The sequence below is a fragment of the Manis javanica genome, chromosome 11 (assembly GCF_040802235.1).
Source record: "Manis javanica isolate MJ-LG chromosome 11, MJ_LKY, whole genome shotgun sequence".
NCBI classification, from domain to species: Eukaryota; Metazoa; Chordata; class Mammalia; order Pholidota; family Manidae; genus Manis; species Manis javanica.
The window spans coordinates 27,370,329-27,389,393 of record NC_133166.1 but is presented as its reverse complement, the minus strand read 5'-3'; the positions used below and the strand labels follow the sequence as shown (position 1 = coordinate 27,389,393).

Here is a 19,065-nt window from a genome sequence, read left to right as displayed (position 1 = left end):
CACTGAAGGATCACTCCTCTGCTCACCCATAGCCTCTGCTGAATGCATGTTTCTCTCCATTCTCTTCTCCTTTCAGGGACTTTGTTCACAACAGTGGGAACAATGACCGTGGGCCATGACGGGCCAGAAGTGGTGGATGTGGTGCTAGAAGCACGAGATCATGGGATGCCAGGCCGGGCAGCACAAGCTACGGTGCACGTGCAGCTACAGGACCAGAATGACCACGCCCCAAGCTTCACGTTGCCACACTACCATGTGGCTGTGACTGAGGATCTGCCCCCTGGCTCCACCCTTCTCACCCTGGAGGCCACAGATGCTGACGGAAGCCGCGCCCATGCCACCGTGGACTACAGTATCATTAGTGGCAACAGGGGCCGAGTCTTCCAGCTGGAACCCCGGCTGGCGGAGGCTGGGGAAGGTGGTGGACTAGGACCCCGGGCACTTGGCTGCCTGGTGTTGCTTGAGCCTCTAGACTTTGAAAGCCTAACCCAGTATAATCTAACTGTGGCTGCAGCTGACCGGGGCCAGCCACCTCGCAGCTCAGCTGTGCCAGTCACCATCACTGTGCTGGATGTCAATGATAACCCACCTGTCTTCACCCAAGCATCCTACCGCATGGCAGTCCCTGAGGACACACCTATTGGAGCTGAGCTGCTGCACATGGAGGCCTCTGACGCTGACCCGGGCCCTCATGGTCTTGTTCATTTCACCCTCCGCTCGGGCGACCCTTCAGGGCTCTTTGAGCTAGATGAGAGCTCAGGAGCCTTGCGACTGGCCCACCCATTGGACTGTGAGACCCAGGCTCGACATCAGCTTGTAGTGCAGGCTGCGGACCCGACCGGGGCACACTTTGCTCTGGCACCAGTGACCATAGAGGTCCAAGATGTGAATGATCATGGCCCAGCCTTCCCCCTGAGCGTGCTCAGCACCAGTCTGGCAGAGAACCAGCCTCCAGGCACTCTTGTGACCACTCTGCATGCAATTGATGGGGATGCTGGGGCTTTCGGGAGGCTCCACTACAGCCTGTTGGAGGCTGGTCCAGGGCCTGAGGGCCGTGAGGCATTTGCACTGAACAGCTCCACAGGAGAGTTGCGGGCTCGGATGGCCTTTGACTATGAACACGCAGGAAGCTTCCAGCTGCTGGTGGGTGCTGCAGATGCTGGGAATCTGTCCGCCTCTGTCACTGTGTCAGTGCTGGTGACTGGCGAGGATGAATATGACCCAGTGTTCCTGGCACCAGCTTTCCACTTCCAAGTGCCAGAAGGTGCCCGGCGTGGCCACAGCCTGGGTCACGTGCAGGCCACAGATGAGGATGGTGGTGCCGATGGCCTGGTACTCTATTCCCTTGCCACCTCTTCTCCCTATTTTGGTATCAACCAGACTACAGGTGCCCTGTACCTGCGGGTGGACAGCCGGGCCCCAGGTAGTGGAACAGGCACCTCTGGGGGTGGGGGCCGTACCCGACGTGAGGCACCACGGGAGCTGAGGCTGGAGGTGGTGGCACGGGGGCCTCTGCCTGGTTCCCGAAGTGCCACAGTGCCTGTGACTGTGGATATCACCCACACTGCACTGGGCCTGGCACCTGACCTCAACTTGCTATTGGTGGGGGCTGTGGCTGCCTCCCTGGGAGTTGTGGTGGTGCTTGCACTAGCAGCCCTGGTCCTCGGGTTGGTGCGGGCCCGGAGCCGTAAGGCTGAGGCAGCACCTGGCCCAATGTCACAGACAGCACCTCTGGCCAGTGGCTCCCTGCAGAAGCTGGGCCGAGAGCCACCCAGCCCACCACCCTCAGAGCACCTGTATCACCAGACTCTCCCCAGCTATGGTGGACCAGGAGCTGGAGGACCCTACCCCCGTGGTGGCTCCCTGGACCCTTCACACTCAAGCGGCCGGGGATCAGCAGAAGCTGCAGAGGATGATGAGATCCGCATGATCAATGAGTTCCCCCGTGTGGCCAGTGTGGCTTCCTCCCTGGCTGCCCGTGGTCCTGACTCAGGCATCCAGCAGGATGCAGATGGACTGAGTGACACATCCTGCGAGCCACCTGCCCCTGACACCTGGTATAAGGGCCGCAAGGCAGGGCTGCTGCTACCGGGTGCAGGAGCCACTCTGTATCGAGAAGAGGGCCCCCCAACCACTGCCACGGCCTTCCTGGGGGGCTGTGGCCTGAGCCCCGCACCCACTGGAGACTATGGCTTCCCAGCAGATGGCAAGCCATGTGTGGCAGGTGCTCTGACGGCCATTGTGGCTGGCGAAGAGGAGCTCCGTGGCAGCTATAACTGGGACTACCTGCTGAGCTGGTGCCCTCAGTTCCAGCCACTGGCCAGTGTCTTCACAGAGATCGCCCGGCTCAAGGATGAAGCTCGGCCATGTCCCCCAGCTCCCCGTATTGACCCACCACCCCTCATCACTGCCGTGGCCCACCCAGGAGCCAAATCGGTGCCCCCCAAGCCAGCCAGCACAGCTGCAACCCGAGCCATCTTCCCACCAGCCTCTCACCGCTCCCCCATCAGCCATGAAGGTTCCCTGTCCTCAGCTGCCATGTCCCCCAGCTTCTCACCCTCACTGTCTCCTCTGGCTGCTCGCTCACCTGTTGTCTCGCCATTTGGGGTGGCCCAGGGCCCCTCCGCCTCAGCACTCAGCACAGAGTCTGGCCTGGAGCCACCTGATGACGCAGAGCTGCACATCTAGCTGTGGCCCAGGCAGGGCCCTGACCTGGGATGCGCACAGTGTCCCCAATGCAGGCCCCCTCTGAGCCTGCCCTGGGCAGCCTCAGACCATGATTGGCCATAGGGGAGGCCAGCTCCCCATCCCAAACTTCTCCAGTGGGGGCAGGTCCCACAACTCCCCCTTCTCTGTCAGAGCACCAGCACCACAGAGGCCCTACTGGGCACCACCCTGCAGCCAGGTCCAATGTGGGGTGAAATACCAAGGAGGCAGCAGCCCTGGGCTCTCTTCAGTGAGGGCTTCCTGCCCTGCACCAGCACCCTGATGGAGCTGAGACTTTATTTATTGGGGGGTAGGGGGAATGGGGGAGGTCCCTCCAACCTGTTTGGGCCCTGTTCCTTTGGGTTCCATTGACACCCCTGCCCCTGCCCAGAACCAAGTGCCAATTCTCACTCTGGAGCCTTAATAAACTGCAGTTTGTATCCATTGTCTGGCTCTGTTCTGTGGGGGCCACAGGAGTGAGGAGATGATTGGAAGTCACCTGAGGCAGCAACCTCAGGAGGCACAGAGGATGGGGGACTTTGGTGTGTCTAGGGTGGGGATGGTACTGGGAGCCCAGGCCTGGCCTGAGGCTGATACCACATCTCTGCAGATCACCTTTCCCTCTAACATGGGCTAGAGACCAGGGAGAGAGCAGACAGCAAGGGCTTGCTTGCAGCAGTGGCCTAGAAAAGGATTGGCTGAGTGGGGAGAGATCTTAGGGATGACCAGCTCTGGGCCTAAGGGTCTTCAAGGAGGTGGAGATGGATACAGGAGCAGCCAAATGGTTTTATTTGGTTTTGGGGTGTATATATATATATATATACACACACATGTAATAAAAGCTCACATTTGTTGAGCCTTTGCCATGTCAGGCTCTGTGCTGAGCAATCTGCCCATATTATCTCTTAAGTTTTCAGTGTAACCATATGAGGCTGAGTACTTTTAATATAATACTCTACATATTCTAAATGAAGAAACCTAGGCTCCAAGAGTTAGGTAAGTTTCCTGATATGATACATTTAGAAAGAACCGGATCTGTAGGTCTGTGGACCTCCAGAGGCCCTTTCTCAAGAAGTGCCTATACACCCACACCCTGTGGTGAGTGGCAGCCCAACCAGTCCCCAGCATTCAGGACCACCCCTTCAAGGGAGGAGCCAGTACGGCACTAATTCACGGGCAGGGGAGGGGGGGTATGGAATAAAAGGCTCATGTGATCTGTCACATGACAGCGAATCTGCAAAAAGGCGGAATGGAGCTCCGAGGCTGGTGAGAAATTAGGGGGCCATGGAAGAAAGGGATCACGTTGGAGGGAGTACGTGTTGAAGGGCTGGGAACACAACAACAGTTCAACTCCCACTGAAACCCACCTGCTGCCCCTGCAGCCTCCTAGGGCTCCTTGCCCTCTTCGTCACCGGCAAATGCAGTTACAGCCCGGAGCCTGATCAGCGGACGACGTGAGTAGACTTAGCACTGCCTACCCTCCTTCTCCGTATCCTGTCCTGCACCCATTGTCCTAGTCCTAGCCTCCCTCACGCCTTACCAGCCCTTCGTACCCACTCCATATTCTCATCCCCACGTGTTCAGGTTCAGTTCCCAATCACCCATCCACCTCCTGTGAGCCACATCTGCTTCTGGGATACTACCCGAAGTCTCAGTCTCCCTAATCCTGAGCCTAATATTTCCCATCCCCTCTCTAACGAAGCCCATGTTCCTGACCCCCGACCCTGCAGGCTTCCCCCAGGCTGGGTGTCCTTGGGTCGTGTGGACTCTGAGGAAGAACTGAGTCTGACCTTTGCCTTGAGGCAGCAGAACCTGGAAAGACTGCTGGAGCTGGTGCAGGCTGTGTCGGATCCCAGTTCTCCTCGATACGGTGCCTGTGGGGACTCAGGGGTAGGATGTGGGATGCAGTGGAGGGACACAGGGCCGAGCTGAGCCTGGGATGGTACAGATCACAACAGGGTCAAGCACTTGGTACCTGTCTAGGGGGTGATATAGGGCAGATGAATGGCAGTGACTCTCACTGAACTTCTTGAATGAAAAAGTGACCTGGAACCAAACAGTCCAAAACTAACTCACATTCTTTCCCCCAATACTTTTCACCTGTCTTCATCAGGCTATAAACCTGAAAGTAGATAAGATTAAGAGCATAGGTTTTGTGATCAATTTGGATTCAAATTCTGATTCTACTGCTACAGCTACCAAGACAAATGGGGAACTAGCATCTGGTACAGATAGGTGCTCATCAGCTCAAATCCCCTCCCTTAAATCCACTCCCATTTCCTCCATTCAGACACTAGGGCTGCCAGTTCCAACTCTGAAAGAGCCTTTGATGTTGTCCACATCTCACCATCTCTGGCTGCTACCAACCCAGTTGTTTATTCTTTCACTCAAACCACTTCCTGGCCCCACTGACTGGTCTGCAATCTCTTCACCTCTACCCACTCCCCACTCTGCTCCCAAACAGTCAATGTTTTGCTCCAGTGGTCAAGCTGAATTGTATCCTTGCCCTGCTTGAAGCCCCACATGGGTAGGGTGGATGGGAAGGAGCATCTTAGACAAACCCAGGAGGTGTGTGCATGCTCCCTGCAGGAAAACAGTGACTCACCATCATGGTAAGCGTAAAATCAAGTATGAAGGTTCCAATTAAATTAAATGTTATCTAATTTAACTGGCTCTGAATGTTTTGAAAACTTTTATTGGATATAAACTTAAATTTTAATGTATTACTCATTTGCTTTCCACGATCATGGCATTGTATGCTTTGGTACAGGATGTGCTGACCTTCAGGATAAATAACCTACTGACCTTTAGGATAGATGCATATTGCTGGCCATGACATTCCAGGTCCCCCCAGCCTTTTCTTCCTGTGGCCCCAAATATATCCTGTACCTGCATATACCCCATTTTGCTAAAAAATTCCCACTCATCCCTCAAGCCCCTGCTCCAGGTTGCCTGGAAAGTACCAATATCTCTTTTTGAGGCCCCAAAAGGGCGACTTGGAAAAAGCAATGAATAGAGGCAAGAGCCTCTACTGAATCCCTGCAGGAAAATACCTGACCCTAGAGGATGTGGCTGAGCTGGTCCAGCCATCACCACTGACCCTCCTCACGGTCCAGAAATGGCTCTTGGCAGCTGGAGTCCGGAACTGCCACACAGTGACCACACAGGACTTTCTGACTTGCTGGCTGAGTGTCCGGTGAGAGGGAATGATTGCCCCATGGGGGTAGCAATCATCCATCAGGGTGACTAGTCACCCCAATGGGGGAGAGCCAACAGTTTGCTGGGGGCTTGTGGGTGAAAGCTAACACATGGGGAGACAACAACTACCTGCCCAAGGATGCTCAGGCAGTCTCCTCTGCTCTGGTTTGTGCTCTCACCTCTGTTCTCTGATCTTTGATTTCCAGCCAGGCAGAACTGCTGCTACCTGGGTCTGAGTTTCATCGCTATGTAGGGGGACCTTCAGAGATCCATGTTATAAGATCCCCACATTCCTACCGGCTCCCAAGGGTCTTGGCCCCCCACGTGGACTTTGGTAATATCCAGTAGGGTTGCTGGTTATTGGAGCAGGCAGACTGGGAGTTGGAGAAGTTAGATGCTGTGGGGGGCTTGGGGTGGGATCAGTGGTAAAATGAGGGTGAAGTGTAAAAGACCTGTACTCAAGCCTGACCCCTCCCCACAGTGGGGGGGCTGCACCGCTTTCCCCCCACATCATCCCTAAGGCAACGCCCAGAGCCACAGGTGGCAGGAACTGTTGGCCTGCACCTGGGGGTGACCCCATCCGTGATCCGGGAGCGATACAACTTGACAGCACAAGATGTGGGCTCTGGCACAACCAACAACAGTCAAGCCTGTGCCCAGGTGAGTCACGCAGAGAGCCCCAGGGTCCTCGCAGCCTCCCCAAGGTGCCTGCCCAGCCTGGGGCCTGCTCTCTGACCTAACTGCTGAGCTTTCACTACTTATCCTGTGATCTGCAACAGTATCCTCTGCCCTTACCTTTGGGGGTGCATCCTCTAAATCATGATATCTTCTCTGACTTCCTCCATAGTTCCTGGAGCAGTATTTCCATGACTCAGACCTGGCTGAGTTCATGCGCCTCTTTGGTGGGAAATTTGCACACCAGGCATCAGTAGCCCATGTGGTGGGACAACAGGGCCGGGGCCGGGCTGGGATCGAGGCGAGTCTAGATGTGGAGTACCTGATGAGCGCTGGTGCCAACATCTCCACCTGGGTCTACAGTAGCCCTGGTACTGCCAAGGGGACTGGTTGGTGGGAAGAGGGATGAGGGTGAGTGTTGACCCCTGCTCCCACAAGGGAATCCCGTGAGCTAGAAGGAGATCTTGACAGCCTCCCAAATAACTACCCTTGTTCACCTTATCACCCCAAAACTCCAGGCCGGCATGAGTCACAGGAGCCCTTCCTGCAATGGCTTCTGCTGCTCAGTAATGAGTCAGCCCTGCCACATGTGCATACTGTGAGCTACGGAGATGATGAGGATTCCCTCAGCAGTGTCTACATCCAGCGGGTCAATACTGAGCTCATGAAGGCTGCTGCTCGGGGTCTTACCCTGCTCTTTGCCTCAGGTGGCCTCCTGTTCTAAACTTAGACCCCCCCACCTCACCCAACCTGGGAGTTTTGACCCATAGTGATCCTGAATCTTATCTTCGATTCATAATCTGAACTCAACAGGGACTGCTGACCTGACCTATGACCTCTTGCAGTAATGCCTAACACTTGAATTTCCTCTCTGACATCTGAACCAAATACCAAGCTCTGACCAATTAATCTGAGTGCTAAACTTGTCTATCTCCCAGGTGACAGTGGGGCTGGGTGCAGGTCTGTCTCTGGAAGACATAAGTTCCGTCCCAGCTTCCCTGCCTCCAGGTAAGCTCACTACATACCCATGACCAGCCTTTCATCTGTGGTCTCATGATCTGGAACCTCTGCCTTGACCGCACCAGGTGCTCTTGTGGCTCAGCCCTCAGCTTTACTTGTTCTGGTTGCAGCATTCTCCTCCTCTTCCTTAGGGCCAGGCCCCACATCTCCTGAATAGGACATAGCTCCCAGGATTCCTTCTTCTCAGTCCCCAGGCATTTTAATGGAAAATTTAATGAATGTTCTGTAGAGAAGAGTGTGCACAGTCATCTCAGTCATGGCTTGAGGGCTCAAAACCTCTTAGTCATCCCCATGTACATCCTTCCCCACAGAGTCTAGCCCCTCTGGCAAGACCCAGGCCATACTCACCCATCCCCACACATTTTGGAGGCCCCCCTGGGACCCTACAGTCTCAGTGCTGTCTTCTCCCTTCAGCCCCTACGTTACCACTGTGGGAGGCACAGCCTTCCAGAATCCTTTCCGAGTCACAGATGAGATCGTTGACTATATCAGTGGTGGTGGCTTCAGCAATGTGTTCCCGCGGCCTTCATACCAAGTACGTGTATGTTTGTGAGAATGAATGGGTGGTTTGGGGTTGGGGTGGGGTGTCCAGTAGACAATTCTAACTCCAAAATGCCTTTCAGGAGGAAGCTGTAGCCCAGTTCCTGAGCTCCAGCCCCCACTTACCACCATCCAGTTACTTCAATGCCAGTGGTCGTGCCTATCCAGATGTGGCTGCACTCTCTGATGGCTACTGGGTGGTCAGCAACAGCATGCCCATTCCATGGGTGTCTGGTACCTCGGTGAGAATCAGCCTGGCTCCAAGCCCCCACTCAGGAACTACCCTTACCCTTTACCCTCAAGGCCTTGTACCCAAAACCCCTGACTTCTCAGAAACCTCTGTTCCTTCCATATATCCCTCCCCCAAAGTCCCATCACTCTGGACCCCTAACCTCTACTTGCACCCTCATCCTTGCAGGCCTCTACTCCAGTGTTTGGGGGGCTCATATCCTTGATAAATGAACACAGACTACTCAGCGGCCACCGCCCTCTTGGCTTTCTCAACCCAAGACTCTACCAGCAGCATGGGGCAGGACTCTTTGATGTGAGTGTGGAAGGGGAGAATGTGGACATTTTCGTGAGTATTGGGAGTGCTAAGATGAACCTGTGGGCAGTTCTGATTTGATGGGATAGCCTCTGGGATGTGAACACAGGATAACAGGGTGTGATCTGTTAGTGCTGGTACCAGTAGGCCCAGATCTGATGCCCTGCTTCTCCATAGGTAACCCGTGGCTGCCATGCATCCTGTCTGAATGAAGAGGTGCAGGGTCAGGGTTTCTGCTCTGGCCCTGGCTGGGATCCTGTGACAGGCTGGGGGACACCCAACTTCCCAGCTCTGCTGAAGACACTGATTAACCCCTGACCCTTTCCTGCCAGGAGTTGGTGGCTTGGTCCCTTTTTCTGCACTGATGAAAGACCTACTGGACCTTCAATTATTGGCTACCGCAGAGAGCTTATCTCCCTAATCCTGAAATGCTTTGAGCTTGACTTGACTCCTAGCCCTACCCTGCTCCATCATTCTCAGGGCTCTCTACTCCTGCCTCAGGATCCTCTACAGATGCTATAACCAGTACTGTTTGGGAGCCTCCACCCTGCCCCCTCCCCACACACGCCTCCCTCTCATTCTCTCTCTTTTCAACTAGGCTTTTCCATTTCATATTCACTCTTCAGTTCATTGCAATTAGATCTCTGCTCTTACTTTTTGACTCTTTCCTCCCCTGATCCTGAGAAACAGTGGCCTCCCTGTTATTTCAGCCAGTGCATACTTCCCAATCCTTGCTTTATGAGCCCTCCATCATAGTTGCCCACCCACTCCTTCCTAGTTCCCAGAGCTTAACTTCTCTGACCATTCCTTCTTCCTCATTCTCTTTCTCTGCTTCCTCATTGAGTGTGGGTGTGCTCCATTGCTCCATCCTTAGTCTTTTGTTCTTTTCACTTTACTCATTGTCCACTGAAACAAATCAGTCACTGGCATCCACAACCATTACTGTCTCACTAAATCAGATTTTCTGTCCAGTAATGATTGATACCTCACATGCAAGATGTATGTTACTTGATAGTTCATTATCTTCCTTCCCAATTGCAGACTGTTCTTTTGTTTCTTCTTGGTAAATGATACCATACTCTTCTAACCAAGCCAGAAAACTAAATGTTATCCTACACACACATCTTCACCTATCTCCAGCACCACCTTCAATCAACAAGTCCTACTGACTTAACATCTTAAATATATCTTTGTTGGTCCACAAGTCCTGACAATTATATTTCCTGAGTATGTCTAGAACTCATGTGCTTCTCTCCATCTCTAATGCTACGACATTAGCTTAGAGCCATATTCCCTTTCCTCTGAATTGTAGGAGGCCCTTGACAAGTGTCCTTACTTCCTGCGCTTCTCTAAACCATCTTCCTGAGTGAAATGCAAATCCCATCTACTCATTTACTTAAGACTCTTCAGAGATTGAAGTTCAGGCTTTTTATCATGACTCACAAATATGATCCGTTCTCTGCTATTTGTTCCTGATTAAGGAATTTATACTCCCAAAGTTTCCCTCAACACAATTCCACTTTTGTTCAAGATATTCTGTGCCCTTAACATGACCCCTGACTTGCATTTGCTGGTTGATTTCAAGGATTCTTTCAATACTCAGCTGGGAAGTCTTTTTGGCTCCCTGAAGCAAACTGATTTTGGTATGGCAGAAAAATCCTAGATTTTGAAACCAACCCTGTTTGATTTTTTATTCTGATACATACTAGGAGAGAACCTTAGGCAAGAAAGTTCATCTGCCTTAGTTTTTTCATTTAAGGGGGGTATTAATTAACCTGTCTCTCGCAATAAGCAGGGAATAGTTAAATGGAAAAAAGTTGATGGCGTGTTGACACAAAGTAGGCAGCAACTGTTCCCTTCCTTGCACTGCACACTAGTGTCTATCTCTAGTACTTTAACTCCCACATAGTATTGAAATTGCCAGTTTACCTGTTTGCCTCCTTTTCCAAGATCATTGGTGCCTGGAGGACTAGAATCTTGCCCTACTTGACTGTGTATTCCCAGGCCCTAGTTCAAGATTGGCAAACAGGAATTAAATGATTGCTACATTGAAATCCCAAGCTTTCACTTGCTGTGATTTTGCATATGTTCTTTATTCAGGCTGTAATACCTCTGTCCTTAGTTACAGAAGCACCGTGTGCGCTCTCCTGCTGCCCTGATTTGCCTGGGCAGCTGGGCGAGATGGGGCTTTGCAATTACATTACAAACCCTTAAAAGGCTGAATAAGGGAACTAGAAAGGATGCATTCTGGCAGACAATCTGTGGTCGAGGGATGTCGGGCCAATGAGTCCCAAAGCAAGGTCTTTAGGCGTCAGGCTGAATGAAGGGCTCCCCGAGCCGCAGAAGAGAGTCCCCAACACCGAAGGGGTGGAACGTCCGCAGCCGGAGCTGTTCTCCAAGTCCAGGTCTCCACCCTTCGGTTATCCGGTCCACAGGGAACGAGGAGGCGGGAGACCTACGGAAAACGGAACGGAGCATGGGAAGGGCGAGTCGCGAGGCGTATGACGCAAACCTGGCGTGTGCGTAACGCGAGCGGAAGCGGAAGCGGCTCTGTTCGCCGACTCTCCCACCGGCCGGATGAGCTGCAGCGGCTCCGGCGCGGACCCCGAGGCGGCGCCGGGCTCCGCCACCTCGGCCCCGGGCCCGGCGCCCGCGGTGTCGGCTCCTACCGCGCTGCCCGCCGGCACCGCTGCGGAGAACAAGGCCAGCCCCGCAGGGACAACAGGGGGGCCTGGGACTGGAGCCGCGGCAGGGGCCACAGGACCCGTGGCGGCGCGGGCCGGGGAACCTGAGCGGCGCGGGGCAGGTGAGGGCCGGGCCAGCTGAGGGCAGCAGCTTGGGCCGGGCCCAGTGCCGGGTGAGAGCAGGGGATCTAAAGCAGATCTAGCTGGGGCTCTGCGCCTCCGACCTCCCCGTCTGTCTGCCAATTTTCCTGCAGCTCCGGTGTCGGCGGGCGGCGCGGCGCCCCCGGAGGGAGCCATGTCTAACGGGGTTTACGTGCTGCCGAGCGCGGCCAACGGAGATGTGAAGCCGGTGGTCTCCAGCACACCTCTGGTGGACTTTCTGATGCAGCTGGAGGATTACACGCCTACGGTGCGCAGCCTGCCTGAACAAGGCTATTGGCGTGCCGTCACACCACCTTTAGGCCCCACCGCCTGGATTTCCAGCGCCTTGTATTTGCTTCCCTATTAGTCCTTGTGATTTACCTCTCTGCTTGCCCAAACCGAGCTTCCTTACAGCCAGGCCTGCCCTCCGTTTTTCTCCCCTAACATACTCACTGTTAGTGGTACACGCCGCCAACACTGACAGTCCTCTAATTGATTTCTCAGATCCCAGATGCAGTGACTGGTTACTACCTGAACCGTGCTGGCTTTGAGGCCTCTGACCCACGCATGTGAGTAAACAGCAGATTAGAGTCTTGAGTGTTTGTGTGGAATTTGTTGTCCATCTCCTTATACCAGTTTTTCTCTCTAGAATTCGGCTCATCTCCCTAGCTGCCCAGAAGTTCATCTCAGATATTGCCAACGATGCCCTACAGCACTGCAAAATGAAGGGTACAGCCTCTGGCAGCTCCCGAAGCAAGAGCAAGGTGTGAGGGGAAGCCCAATGAATCAGTAATTATCTCCTACAGCAGCAGAGGCTTAATTTACCTTGAAGCCCCTTTGGAGAAACTAAGCCCTAGGGGAGGTGAAAGACCTACTCAGGGTCACCCACCTGGGATTGAAACCTGGGATTCCTCTGCTCACTCAGCTGGTGCTCTTCCCTCTTCCCCCAGGACCGCAAGTATACTCTAACCATGGAGGACTTGACCCCTGCCCTCAGCGAGTATGGCATCAATGTGAAGAAGCCGCACTACTTCACCTAAGCCAACCAACCTAAATGTACTTGTCTCCTTGTCCCCACACCAGCCTGTTTTCATAATAAACTTTATTGTGACAGGCAGGGCTGGTCCCTCCCATGTTGGGAGACACCATATGGCAAGTGACAGAGCTCTGAGCCTAGCCCCTTTTGGGGCCACAGTGGTAGGGATTGGGGCAGGGAATGGGCCCCATGGCTGGGGTAGTACCATGATTGGAGGCAAGGGAGACAACACCAGAGGCCTGCTGCTTTGGGGAGGCACACTCCCCTAACCGTGTCCTGACATCTCTAGAGTTCAGACCAGGACTTCTCAGCCCTACTTGTCCTGCATCTTCTCCAGGATAGGTACAATCATGTCAAACTTAGGGCGCTTAGCAGGGTCTTCATTCATGCAGATCTTCATGAGCTTACACACATGGGGGGAAATGCCTGGTGGGATAGTAGGCCGAAGGCCTTCCAGGGCCACCTGCAAATACAGGGAAGAACAAGGTGGGTCTCAGAACTTAATTGTCATGGGGAGAGAGGCCAATAGCCCACAGGAGAGGATTACTATACGTGGGAAGAGCCCAGCCTCATGCCAACCATCCCCCAACACAAGTGTATACAGTTGTGTTCTCACCTTCATTCCAATCTCCATGTTGGAGAGGTCAGCAAAGGGTACCTCCCGTGTCACTAGTTCCCACAGAAGCACTGCAAAACTCCACATGTCTGCTGAGCGTCTGTTTGTGTCTTCAGGCTTCTTCTGCAGAGCTGGAGGGACAGGACTTATCTGTTCAGTGTCCTGTCCTCTGTCCCCTTCTATTACTACTGAGCTGGCCCTTCTCTACTTCCTAACATGATGCCGTCACTCACCTTCAGGGGCCACCCAGGCAGGGGCATACATGCGCCCAGGGCATTGGAAAGAGAACTTGACATCAGCCATGCTGATTCGGGCAGTCATGTCCTCATCAATCTGAGGAGGAGAAAATAGATGTGTGGAAGGAGGTAAATCCTATTATAGTTGGGAAAGACCTTCTGGGGTCCTGGGCCAGAACTGAAATTGAGACCTCACCATTACGCTACGGCTATTGAGTGCATGTCGTGGGATGAGGGGTTCTAGGGTGTGTAGGAAGGCCATGCCCCTTGCCATGTCCAGTGCAAATTTCACAGCCTGGCTTTGGTCCACGACAAAATCTAGAAGAGGCAAGATTCAAATAGTTTAAAGAGGCTTGTGCACCCTCTCCCGCCTCCAGTGAGATTTGGCATCCCCTACTCACTGGTGCCTTCATGTAGTACATTATACAGGGATCCATATGGCATCCAGTGTGTGATGAGGGTGGGGTGAGGAGCAGGTGGAGACTGACAGGCACCTAGCACTGGGAGCACATTCGGATGCGAGAAAATCCTGGGAGAGAATGAGAGCATCCCTGGCTGAGACCCACATAAAAGACCTCCCTGGGGTGCCCTTCAGGGTTCCTTGGAACCAGCAGCTTCCAGGTTAGACTGCCCCACCTGAGCCGGGGACACTCCTCATTGAAGTCCCTGCTCTTTCTCGTACTCCAGTCTCGAACCTTCAGCACCTTCACAACGATGTCATTGCCCTGCCAGCGGCCCTTCCATAGCTAAGCAACAGGTAAGAGGATGCTTTAACTGAGGCCACCACATTGTTGCCCACTAACTGAAGAAGAGACTTAAAATACAGCAGGTAATTTATGAGGGGTCGGGAAGGGAGGGGCAAGAAGGGCAGGGGTCACCTCTCCAGAGTGATTCTCGTTGAGCTTCGCCAGGAGGTTGAGCTGGTTGAAGTCAATACCGGAGTGTTTATTCAGAGTCCCATTTCCTGAGAGTGTGGACAGGTCAGGTACCCAGCTTCCCCCTAACCCAGCTCCAAGAGCCCAGGATTATTTCCTGTTACCACCCTCCCCTCACAACTGACTCACGGGGCCGAGTGCGGGTGGTCCCCTTCCAGAATGTGTCTTTGTATGGAATACGGTTAAGATTCTGGCCCATCTTCTCTGCCCGCTCTGGATAAGGAAGAGAGACAATCTTGGCCTTGGCTATAGTGGAGGGATGAGGTAGATAGGGACAAGACGAGCATACAAATTGGGGGCTGGGGGCAGACCTCGGAGAAGCTCTCTCAGGGGTGCCTTGGCTTTGTCTACAGGCATCTCTCCGTACTTGTTACAGATGCTAACAAGGGCCCCATTAGCCACTAGGTCCTGGAATGAGAAAGTGGTTGTGATGAGGGCCCTTGCTGTCACCACTGGGACTCCCTGGCAGTCACAACCGCCATGAACAAACAGTACAAACCCTGTGCCACACACTCAGCAGTACTCAGGATTGCTTGAGGGTTCCAGAATCTCCCACTAAGGCTGACTGCTACTCACCCATCCCAGGGCACAGGACCAGACTACTCACCTCTGCCACCTGATCTTGGCCCCAAAAACAGGCATAGTGCAGGGGGACATTCCCATGCTCATTCACTGCATTGATGTCAGCTTTGTACTGCAGCAGCTGTCCCCACAGTCAGAGGCAGAAGGGAAAATCAGTCCCAAATGAGAGACAGGTGTTGAAACATGCAAACAGGGAGAGGAGTACACGTTAGAGTGTCTGTGACTGACTTTTAGGCAGGTATGTGATGGAGGGGTTCATACGTACCTTCTGTACAATATCTCGGTGTCCATGACTGGCTGCCAGGTGCAAGGGGGTGTCATCACCACGGTTCATTACATTGATTCGTGCCCCCCGCATGATCAGCATCTCAACCACAGCAGAGCGGCCCTCTCGGCAGGCCCAGTGCAAGGGGGAGAAGCCATGATCATCCCTTTGAGGAAGGGGCAATGGTCATTGATCGGGAGGTAGGATGGGGGCAAAGGCTTTGATACAGGGAAAATTGATAATCTCTCTGCATACTCTCAGAGAAAACCTTATCTCTCCGGGGCTTTGATTCTCATTCATGCCAGCAACTCCCAAAGCCGTCTAACTCAGAACTTCCTCTGAGCTTCCAACCCAACCACACACCTGCCTAAAATCCCAATACATGCCATTGTCTTCACCACCATCTCACGTAAGCCTTTCTTCCCTGGCATGCCGTATCTCATTAAATGGTACCATTCTTCACCTCATTTCCTCTGCACCCCTTTGCAACATCTGTTGGTCCTTTGCATTTTCCACTGCATCTCCTACATCTGCCAACTATACTGCTTTTCACACTAGGTTGTAAAAATCTGTTAATGGGCTCTCTTGTCTAGTAGACTGTAAGCTGTTTGAGAGAATGGATTGACAGTAGGTGTTCAGTGCATGTTAAGGGAAGGGTGAGGTGTCTTGGAAGGAGAATTTGGGAGAGGGAGAAGCTCAGTGATTGTCTCTGGTACTGTAACTAAAATCTAAAAATGGAATGCAATTAATGTTTTGGAAGGGTTTTTAATAAAAAGCAGAAATGCTTTTGATCAGTCATTATTGATGAGGCAGACATCAAACCACTGGTAAAACAATCCTCTACTCAAGCAATCCTGGGCACAGAAAACAAGAAAAGGAGAATGGCTTCTTTAGAAGAGAACTGGACCTGACTTTATTTTTTCCCAAGGACGTGTGTTTTATAAAGTAAAAGCAGTGTACAAAAAAACCCCAAAACCACTGGGTGGGAGCTCTGCCTGCCTGATAGTCTGGGGCCATAAAAGGAAATTCCCTCTAGTCCCAGGCTGCGGATCCAAGGGGCGGGGCAGGGGGCAGTCTGTAGTCTGGGCTGGCAGCCTCTGGATGCCTTAGTGCTGCGGTCATTTCCCGTGTAGGGGCTCTAGGCGGAGCCTGGATCTGAACAAGGGTCTGGCCACTGCAGGCCAGATACCCCCAGGGCTGTTGCGGGAGGAGCAGGAGAGGCGTGGCTTTTAAGGAGGATTTCCTTCCACAGCTGCCTTCATCTGTACACTCAGAGACAGCCAAAAGCTTTCCTAGGAGGTGGGTAACCTCCTCTCCTTCCCCATCTCCATAGCAATTACCACCCCCTGCTTATCAGTCAGTTTTGTTCCCTAGTTCTTTAATTGGGGCCCACTTATCAGCTTCCCACTGCCTGTGGCCCCAGAGCAGGCCAGAGCCTGAGAGCAAAAGTATGCGCCCTGGGGTTCTGCTCACTCTCAGGCTGCCCACAAACCAGCACCAAAGCCTTCCAGTTTCACCTTCACCTTTGGCAGGAAAGTCTGCCTGGAGGCCAGGCCCACTGGACAACTTCACTTAAGCCCTTATAACCCGACCAACAAAATAGTAACAGAGCTCACTGTCTGTCAGAGCATGCTTTAAAGAATTTTACAAAAAATGGAACAAGTGACTGCAAATTATGGAGAAATAGTGTAGAGCCTAATGGGAACCCAGTGAAGCCTGGGTGGAGATGACAGGTGATCCTTACCTCTCAAACCTAAAAACTAAACTCTCCCAACCTTAAAAAATAAAAATTTTAAATAAAAAAATTAAAATCTACCATTCCGAATCAACATCACTATAGCTTTTCTGGCCTTCCTGTCTCAGCCACAAGAACTTGTCTACATTCATTTTCTCTTCTCATCTTCCATTCAACCTGTCACAAGGCCATTGCCTAGAAGGCACATATTATGTCTGATTCAGGGCCTCTGGCACAAGAGGTGCTCAGTACAATTCCTTAAATGAGGGAATCCAGTGTAATCTGGTTTCTTCATCTGTTTTCCTCTCAAGACAGGCCCTCACAGCAGCCATCAAATACAACCACCATTAGTTTAATCATTAAGTGTAACTGACCACATTAAAGTGGTTACTTTAAAGTGCTTAAGTTCTTTGACCTCTCAGCAGCATATACTACTGTCCACTATGTCCGCTTGGTTGAAACATTCACTTCTCTAAGCTTTACTAACATATTTTCCTGTTTCTCCTTCAGCCTCCAGTTGGTCCTTTTTGGTCTTGGAGGCTTCTCATCCTCTCCCGTACAACCATCTTCAGTTATCATCTATATGGTAATATCCACCAGATCTGTGTCTCCAAGTCAAATCTCTCCTGAAATCCAAATCTGCATAACCAACAACCTACTCAACATTTCCACTTCAGTGTACTGTTAACATGTCCAGAGTGGAACTCATCATCATTCAGTCTTACCCAGCCCAGTGAAAGAACCGCCATCTACCCAAGTGCCCAATCCAGAGCCCTGGCTCATCAGTGACTCTCCTCACTTCCCATGCCAAGTCTCAACCAATTTCTTATCCTAAAGATTTCAGGAATCTACTCACTTCTTTCTTTTTCACCTGCTCCTATTCTAGTCCAAGCCATCACCACTTCGGGGATGAACTAGGCAATTACCTCTCTTCACATAGCACCCAAGACAACACTTAACAAAGGGACAATGTCATCATATCACTACACACCTTGTTCTAAGAATAAAAACCTTATTATATAGTAAATATTCTTGCATGTTCTGGCTGATGCAGACCTTCCCAATCTTTATCTCCTGACATTCTCCACTTGCAGCCAGTGCTTCAGCCCACAAAAGCCCAGAAGTCTGTTATCCTCCAGCCATATGGAACTCCAGATTTCCAGGCACACTCTGATCCCTGTCTTGCCTCCTAGCTCTTGTCCATGCAGTTCACTGAGGCTGGAAAGGTCTCTGCAGCCTCTGCCTGTGAAACTCACTCATCAGTCAAGATTCAGCTCAAACACAGCTTCCTCTGTGGAGGAGACCCTCTGCCCTCCACAGGCTGTGCTTAGCACTCATCACACGGGATAGGAAAGTCAGCTGCCCCCACCAGACGTGAACACACATCCTGCAGAGGAGCATGTCTTTACCCTTCTCACCCACCAGCCACCTCAGCTCACCCCTGATTTAGGTCGTTCTCGGTGTTGTCCAGCCACAGGCGAACGGCAACCGCGTTACCCTCCCGGCACTGAGTGAAAATGTCGTCCATAGCAGCGCCCCAGCGCAAAGACCCTTAGATTGAAGAAGCCTGGGGACGGGCCGTGGAGGGCTCCAGGGAAAGGGTGAGAGCCCAAGCTTTGTTTCCTGCAGGAGAGAAGTGTTTGTGTTGGGGATGAGGGTCAAGGCGCTGCGTCCCGGGCCGGTGCAGGTCTGAGAAGGAGTTCGGGGCAGGGGGATGATCCCCAACTGTATCCCCCGGGAGCGAGGGAAAGGCGGATCCAAGCGAGTTGGTGATTAGGAGACAGTACCTCCTGAAGGGATGTCAGCGAGCAGGATCGGAGACCCTACCCGCGAACAGAGCCCGGGGGGAGGGGGAAGTCAGGCGCCCTAAACCCTGGGGGAGGCCTGGGGGGTGGTCCTTTCCGGGGGTGGCCCACGTTCCCTACTCGGAATTCGGGCGGAGTGAGGGGCGAAGCGTTGGCAGGCCTCAAGCCCTGGGGAGGGGGCACGGGTGCTCCCGTACTCACCGGGACTCGGCCTGGCGCAGCCTTCTCGGGGGAACTCCCGTCCGGCCGCGCCCGCCGCCCGGCCCCGCCCCTGGCCCTCTCCGGCCAGCGCGGGCCGCCTTCCCTCCCTCCCTTCCTCCGCCTCCCTTCTCCCCCTTGCCCTTCTA

At 53.0% G+C, this 19,065-nt stretch overlaps 4 protein-coding genes across 5 annotated transcripts in view; 3 read left to right on the top strand and 1 right to left on the bottom strand.

The window, feature by feature from the left end:
- Window positions 1-3,144, top strand: part of DCHS1 (dachsous cadherin-related 1) — a 34,896-nt gene extending 31,752 nt beyond the window's left edge. For both annotated transcript variants that reach the window (XM_036996474.2, XM_036996473.2), the window contains one exon: window positions 77-3,144. In XM_036996474.2, the coding sequence (XP_036852369.2) occupies window positions 77-2,688 (2,612 nt within the window). In that variant the 3' untranslated portion in view covers window positions 2,689-3,144. The remainder of the gene's footprint in view (window positions 1-76) is intronic.
- Window positions 3,145-3,886: 742 nt separating this feature from the next.
- On the top strand, window positions 3,887-10,737 carry TPP1 (tripeptidyl peptidase 1). The gene is made up of 13 exons (XM_017641107.3): window positions 3,887-3,972; window positions 4,089-4,160; window positions 4,437-4,576; window positions 5,752-5,902; window positions 6,111-6,238; window positions 6,386-6,564; window positions 6,752-6,950; window positions 7,098-7,286; window positions 7,518-7,587; window positions 8,014-8,134; window positions 8,223-8,381; window positions 8,558-8,683; window positions 8,861-10,737. The coding sequence occupies exons 1-13, from the start codon at window positions 3,929-3,931 to the stop codon at window positions 8,999-9,001; spliced, it is 1,719 nt and encodes a 572-aa protein (XP_017496596.2). The 5' UTR covers window positions 3,887-3,928; the 3' UTR covers window positions 9,002-10,737.
- Window positions 10,738-11,203: 466 nt separating this feature from the next.
- Window positions 11,204-12,625, top strand: TAF10 (TATA-box binding protein associated factor 10). Its single transcript, XM_036996504.2, has 5 exons — window positions 11,204-11,489; window positions 11,622-11,776; window positions 12,013-12,077; window positions 12,158-12,272; window positions 12,459-12,625. Exons 1-5 carry the CDS (start codon window positions 11,261-11,263, stop codon window positions 12,546-12,548), a joined length of 654 nt encoding a protein of 217 aa, XP_036852399.2. The 5' UTR covers window positions 11,204-11,260; the 3' UTR covers window positions 12,549-12,625.
- On the bottom strand, window positions 12,593-19,051 carry ILK (integrin linked kinase). The gene is made up of 13 exons (XM_017641106.3): window positions 18,920-19,051; window positions 18,353-18,536; window positions 15,179-15,344; window positions 14,939-15,034; window positions 14,643-14,739; window positions 14,461-14,544; window positions 14,275-14,360; window positions 14,033-14,142; window positions 13,798-13,925; window positions 13,593-13,714; window positions 13,394-13,493; window positions 13,161-13,291; window positions 12,593-13,007 (listed from the first exon to the last, which is right to left on the bottom strand). The coding sequence occupies exons 2-13, from the start codon at window positions 18,439-18,441 to the stop codon at window positions 12,858-12,860; spliced, it is 1,359 nt and encodes a 452-aa protein (XP_017496595.1). The 5' UTR covers window positions 18,442-18,536; window positions 18,920-19,051; the 3' UTR covers window positions 12,593-12,857.
- Window positions 19,052-19,065: the final 14 nt, after the last annotated feature.